The 7,146-nt window shown below is 47.2% G+C and overlaps 1 protein-coding gene across 1 annotated transcript; it reads left to right on the top strand.

Annotated features, from left to right (window-relative positions):
* Positions 1–292: 292 nt before the first annotated feature.
* On the top strand, positions 293–6,327 carry LOC138729859 (prolactin-like). Its single transcript, XM_069878630.1, has 4 exons — positions 293–757; positions 1,475–1,582; positions 3,046–3,225; positions 4,950–6,327. The coding sequence occupies exons 1-4, from the start codon at positions 293–295 to the stop codon at positions 5,142–5,144; spliced, it is 948 nt and encodes a 315-aa protein (XP_069734731.1). The 3' UTR covers positions 5,145–6,327.
* Positions 6,328–7,146: the final 819 nt, after the last annotated feature.

Genomic DNA, 7,146 nt, shown 5'->3' on the forward strand with positions numbered 1-7,146 from the left:
GAGGTCTCCCCTCAGCCTCCTCTTCTCCAGGCTAAACAACCCCAGCTCTCTCAGCCGCTCCTCATAAGGCCTGTTCTCCAGCCCCCTCACCAGCTTTGTTGCTCTTCTCTGGACTCGCTCCAGAGCCTCAACATCCTTCTTGTGGTGAGGGGCCCAGAACTGAACACAGGATTCGAGGAGCGGTCTCACCAGTGCCGAGTACGGAGGGAGAATAACCTCCCTGGACCTGCTGGCCACGCCGTTTCTGATACAAGCCAAGCTGCCGTGGGCGCCCCTTGCCCGCTGCTGGCTCATGTTCAGACGCCCGCGGGTCCTTCTCCCCGGCAGCTTTCCAGCCCCCTCCCCCGGCCTGTATGGCTGCTCGGGGTCGTTGTGCCCCCGGCGCCTGCACAAGCCCCGCAGCTCGTTCTGCCGGCGCCGGGCTGCGTCCCTCGGCGGGGCCGGCGCCCTCGGGGCAAGGGACGCTCTCCGAGCCGGGAGCCGCTCGCTCCCGCCGCCCTTCCCGCACCCCCGCCCGGCTTATAAAGGGGGCGCGGGGCGGCCGGGGCTCGGCGGGGCCATGGCTGTCGGCGGGGCGGGCGGCGGGCGGCGGGCGGCGCCGCGGAGCCCCCCGGCCCCTCTGGCGCTGCTCTGGCTGCTGCTCTGCGCCCCGGGACGCGCCGGCGGCCGCCTCCTCACCGTGGCCGATCTCTTCGACAGGGTGATCCGGCACTCGGGCAGGATCCACAGCCTCTCCACGGCGCTTTACGCCGAGCTGGTGAGTGCTGCGCTCCCCTCGCATCCCCGATCGCGCTCCCGCATCCTCCGTACTCCCCCCGCATCCCACAGCAAGGCTGTTGAGGCTCTGGGGTGAGTCCAGAGAAGAGCAACGAAGCTGGTAAGGGGGCTGGAGAACAAGTCTTAGAAGGAGCGGCTGAGGGAGCTGGGGGTGTTTAGCCTGGAGAAGAGGAGGCTGAGGGGAGACCTCATTGCTCTCTACAACTACCTGAAGGGAGGTTGTAGAGAGGAGGGTGCTGGCCTCTTCTCCCAAGTGACAGGGGACAGGACAAGAGGGAATGGCCTCAAGCTCCGCCAGGGGAGGTTCAGGCTGGACATCAGGAAAAAAAAATCACAGAAAGGGTCACTGGGCACCGGCACAGGCTGCCCAGGGAGGTGGTTGAGTCCCCTTCCCTGGAGGTGTTTAAAGGACCGGTGGATGAGGTGCTGAGTGTCATGGTTTAGTGATTGATGGGAATGGTTGGACTCGATGATCCGGTGGGTCCTTTCTATCCTAGTGATTCTATGATTCTATGAACCCTGACCTCCCTCTGCATCCCAGGGCTCTCCTGCATCCCCGACCGCGCTCCCACATCCCCGATCTCCCCCCGCATCCCCGGGCTCCCCCGCATCCCCGGGAGCAGCCGCCGCCGGGGCGGGCTGGGGCGTGGGGGCGATGCTGCTCTCAGAGGCTCTTTCAGGCTTTCTCGCCCTGTAGGAGAAACGCGTTCCCCCCCGTGACAACGAGCTGGGGAGGCCCGCTCGGAGGTGCCACACGTCGGGGATGCTGACCCCCAACGGCAAGGAATACGCCCAGAAAATCCCGGTAAGGCTGAGCGGAGACGGGGCGGGAGGAGGCTTCGCGGGTCGCAGCGCCTTCTCTCCCACGCCTGAAGGAAGGGGAGAAGGGTCTCCATCCCATCCGACCTCCCAAACCCCTCCCCGGTGCTTCTGCCTTCATCAGCGATTGATGCTGCTTCATCAGAAGCTGCCAAGTTTTGACCCCAAACCCGTGCCCACCGCAGAGCTGTTGCCAGCGAATCGTTACGCTGCTTTATTTTAAAAGCTGTATATGGTTACACATGCTCAGATCATATTTATTAGTTATAATAAGGCCACGGCAAGAGTACTTGGTCCAAATGACTGACAGGCGGGACATCCCATTGATTTTGTCGTGGCAATCGCTGTGGAACAGAAACTTGGAGAACTGCGTGTGACAGAGAAGTTAAATTAATCACTGTGAAGTAAAAAAAAAGGAATAAGGAGAAAGAAATAGCAGTCGTTACCTCTGAATCGGTAGCTAGGTAACAGAAAAAGAATCGCAAATTTGTTTAGACCAAAAAAGTAGCGTTACTAGCTTAGAGAAGAGCAGGGAGGGTTTCTTTAGACAGAGGAGGAGGAGACTGTAAAGTCGAGGATACAGCAGCCAGAGAAGCTTTTGCCTCTAGGAGGAGACAGATGGAGACGAATGTTAATGTTTTCCTTTGGTTGTGATGGAGTGAGGAGCTTCCCCCAAGATGTTTAGAAGCTCCCCTGAAAGGGCAATGGGGAATGAGGCCCTGCCCCTTAGCCAGGGGAGGTTTAGGCTGGACATTAGGAAAAAGTTTTTCACAGAAAGGGTCATTGGACACTGGAACAGGCTGCCCAGGGAGGTGGTTGAGTCACCTTCCCTGGAGGTGTTTAAGGGACGGGTGGATGAGGTGCTAAGGGGCATGGTTTAGTGACTGATAGGAATGGTTGGACTCGATGATCCGGTGGGTCTCTTCCAACCTGGTGATTCTATGATTCTATAATTTCTGAACTTGGAAGAGAGGCCATTGAGTTTCTGTTAGAGAAGCAACCGACCTGACTGCTGGGCACCTTGTGGGAAGTGTCTGCAACAAACCTCTAACCGACACAGCTAGAACCGTGGCAGGTGTGAGGAAACACCTGCACTGCCATAGCAGCAGAGGTACCTAGATGGGGTTTCTTGGGCTCTTGAGACACTTAGGAATTCCTGAAAACTTCTTCAGTGCCAAGCAGTTTTGACAGAGATGCCACTAATTTGCTAGTGCTGCATTCACAGTTTGAGATATTACAGAGCTTAGGAGTCTAGGAAAGCTGAGAACAAGACAAATACAATTTTGGGGTGTTGCTTATATATAAGCAAATAACCAGAGTAGACCTTATGTTCTGAATATTTGAAAACTACTGAATTGCAGGCATAAACTTAATCCCCCTGAGATTTCACAGTGACACTAACAGTGCTGCAAACTAACAAAGAAATTCTTTACTGTTTTAATTTATAAGAGAGAAGAACTAACTCTCTTGATACTGAAACTTTTGCAAGCCTGGAAAGAGCCACTTTCTCACTTTAACCAGCATATTGAGCACCATCAAGAGCTTCCCGATGACAGCCTTAGCAAAGCTAAGCAAATCAGCAATATGGTACATGAGCTGAAGACTGGAGTTGAGAAAGTAACAGAAAAGGCAAGATTTTTGGTGCAACTTTTATTTATACCGATTGTGTGGCATGAGTGACTTCGAGGAGGGGGCGGGGGGGGGGATGGCTGCTTTCACTTGGGCTATAGCCCGAATGCCTGCAGAGGCCCATATCCAGCAATGCTGGACTTTTGTTACAGATCCAGGAATTTTTCAGCAAAGAATGTGACTTAGTTAATGGATTGGCAGCTACATAGATGACATTATATATGTTTGCATGTGTAAAGCAATATTTTATTAATATGAAATAGATGAAGGAAACACAAGTAAAAGATGAGCCATTTACAGCTTCATACATGAGACAGTAATGACTTGACTTTCCTAAGGCAGTAGAGGAGATATGGGTAGACTGTGACAAATACTTAATTAATGTTTTCAGTTTTATTTGGATTTACATTCTAACCAAGTCAAGTATCACTGCTGTCTGCTGCAAAGAGCTCCTTCCTAAGGCAACAATTTTATGCTGGGATAAGTTTTTCAAGACTACAGGGGCATTGCTTAAGCCAGATGCCAGTGACAAAAGAATTTCAGAACTCCATTCCAAGTTCTGACAGATCATGTATAAATTATTGGATGCAATTTTTTGTTGTTTCCGTTTCTGTCGTCTAATTAGAAGTCTTGATCTTTTTATTTCTGGTGTACTCATATCTAAACTCGTTTGGAGTTTTGGCTAAACTAATGAGTGCTGTGTGTCTGTGCTCTGAAATGGCTACACTGCCGAGGTGACTGTTTCATTAAAAAAGAGAATAATAAAGTAATATTGTCCACCTTTCAACTTTATGAACACAAGTGGGGCATACAAGTTTTAAAATGAGAAGCAGCTCACCACTAGAATAGGAAGGATTGTACCATGATCTAAAATGCAGTCCTGCATTCAGTCCTGCATTAAGTCCTGCTTAGGAGGACGCTGAGTTACAACTGAGAGTCCATCTTCCAAGTGCAGCTGTTGAAACAGCATTAAAATCCAAAGGTATTCAAGAGCTCGATCTTTCTGTGCTTCATTCTGTAACTGAAGCAAGCCATCAAACTCTAAATTAGCTACACACTTCTAGCATATTTACCCAATTTTATTTTTTCTAAGACACCTTTGGAGAAATTACTAAGGAGGAAAGCTTTGAAGTTTTGACCTCTCTGTACTATGGACATACCATAGAGCAGAAGTATAATTTAAAAAATGAAGCAAACAATGCAAATGCATCTCAATAGTTTACAGTTGTGTTTTTCTGTAAGACACTAATTCTAAGCTTGGTTCTGTTGTGAAGGTCCTACTTTGAGAGGTGATAACAGCCTAGAGAGTTCACCAGGTTAAAGAGCATTGGCGAGTGCACGTGTTAGAAGCTTCCTGTGGCAAAACTCATTAAAATACATGGCTAAAAATCTCAAGACTGGTTTGCTATATTATTCCAGAGGAGATCATGATTACCAAACAGGGGTTCCTCTACTTAAACTCAGATAGGATTATAACCCCAGTATTCTTGCATTACTAGTATATCATATCATTTCATGCTAGTCTAAAGGTTGTATGGAGATCTTTAAGATAAAAAGACAATGTTGTTCTATATAAGGGCTTTACTTGTATCTTCAATAAGTATGTGAAAGGCCTGGCAGGAGACAGCCCAACATAGTGATGCCTTCTTTGACTTCTGCACTAGCATTTTAAAGATTTGTACGTGTAATTACTAGTTGTACTTTTTTTCTTGTTTTCAATACAGATGCAGTCAATGGGGATCATCAGCAATTCATTAAATGGGATGGAATCATCTGAAGACACTGGTTTATCAAACAGTAATGAAGCAAACATGATGAGTGACTCTGACTTCATTCACTGTTTCAGGAGAGACTCCAATAAAGTACAAAGCTACTTAAAAATTCTTAAATGTAGGATTATGCCAGAAAATAGTTGCTGAGTTGTAATCTCTTGACAAGTAGTCTTTAGCATGTTGTTTATAAAGATGAAAACATAGAATTATTGCATTTACAGTAATTTTAATAGGAAAGCGGTTTTGAAATACTTTGGCAGCTACTTCACATGGTTGATCTATGCAGAGGAAATATTAAAGCATCGTGTGTGCATGTGGGTTAACGCACCAGATAAAAAGGAGTACTCTAGCAGTAGATAAATAAATGTCCTTGCATATGACTCTGTGATGGACTATATTATGGCTGACTCACTCCACAGAACACAGCTTAACACTGAAGAGTGGTATTGCTGTCAATCAGTTCATGTAACTGCAGGGCCCAAGGTAGACTTTTATGTTCAACTAATACTTACTACTAATTTCTATGGGCTTTTACAAATGCCCCAGAAGATCTAGTTCCTAGCGCTTTTATTCATTTTTAATGCTCTTTTATACCTGTAATGGCTTCAGTGATTTCAGTGGAAACCCCTAAAGAAAAAGTTTCTATCTAAAAGGTAAGTCTGGTCCAAATACCATTTCAGAGGGAGGGCTGAATATGGCTGATGTAGCAATAAGTCTCTTTCCCGTAACAAGTGCTGACCTAGGGCTTGGGTTTGACAGTAATGATGACAAACACCAGAGCAAATAAAAATCTGAAAGCTGTCAGATATTTGATAGCAATCACATTATCCTAGCAGTGGTGTGGCGCTGGTAGCTGTTCATAGAACAAAGCATCTTTGCATTCAGATCCTAAATGAGCCATTTGAGCAGGCATTTAAAATCAACGTGGATTTAACTTTAATATTCTTGACTATTTCATCCCTGAATGCTCTTTTTTGGCCTCCTTTGATCTTGATGCTTGTTGACAGTAGCTGGAGCTTGGGCTGCGAAGAATGGAGAGTATAATGCTAATGATTATTTTAAAAATTGTACTGGATTCGGGCTTGAGAGGTTCAGCAGGAAAATGTTTCAAAGAAACATTTATGCAGAACAGATTTCAGTTAAATCTCTGTAACTGCCGATATCCTTAGATATCTACTATCTAGCAGGCAGCTGATGTCCTTTCTCAGCTAGAAGCTGTCAGTGTTCACAATTCATATTTGGTCCCTGATGGGCCCAGTACAGTGGAACTGCAAGGGGCTATATGGTGCCCACCCTTAAGTTACTAGCTGCAATTCCTTAGGCAGCACACAGAACAGTACACATAACCTAACTTCAGACACATAACGAACCAGCAGTGGTAATGTGCAGATTTTGAAGAAATTCTGCAAACAGAACGGCTCCAACTAGATTAAAAGAAGGCTCCTCTGGGCAAACACAGTCACAGAAGATCATAGAATGGCTTGAGTTGGAAGGGACCTTAAATATCATCCAGTTCCACCACCCCTGCCATGGGCAGAGACACCTCTCACTAGATCAGGCTGCTCAAGGCCCCATCCAACCTGGCCTTGAACACCTCCAGGGATGGGGCAGCCACAGCTTCCGTGGGAAACCTGTGTCAGTGCCTCACCACTCTCGCAGTGAAGAAATTCCTCCTAATGTCTAGTCTAAATCTTCCCCTCTCCAATTTATAGCCATTGCTCCCAGTCCTATCACCAGAAGACTTTGTAAAAAGTCCCTCCCCAGCTTTCTTGTAGCCCCTTCAGGTACTGGAAGGTCGCAATAAGGTCTCCTCAGAGCCTTGTCCAGGCTGAACAACCCCAACTCTCTCAGCCCGTCCTCATATGAGAGGTGCTCCAGCCCTCTGATCATCTTTATAGCCCCGCTCTGGACCTAACAGCTCCATATCATTCTTATGTTGAGGATTCCAGAAACAGACATAATCTAGTAGCATTTAATGGTTACAGCATTTATCCCATCACCAAGTGTAGCCACAGCCCTGGTGTGCAGCAGCACACTTAGATGTGTGTCACCCAGGCCAGTAAGGGATCATTCTTGTCTCTGAAATGCTGAAACTGGGTAAATATGCATTAATTAAGGAGAAAAACAGCGTTACGGCTTAATCCCTCTA

Source organism: Phaenicophaeus curvirostris, chromosome 1 (assembly GCF_032191515.1).
Source record: "Phaenicophaeus curvirostris isolate KB17595 chromosome 1, BPBGC_Pcur_1.0, whole genome shotgun sequence".
NCBI lineage: Eukaryota > Metazoa > Chordata > Aves > Cuculiformes > Cuculidae > Phaenicophaeus > Phaenicophaeus curvirostris.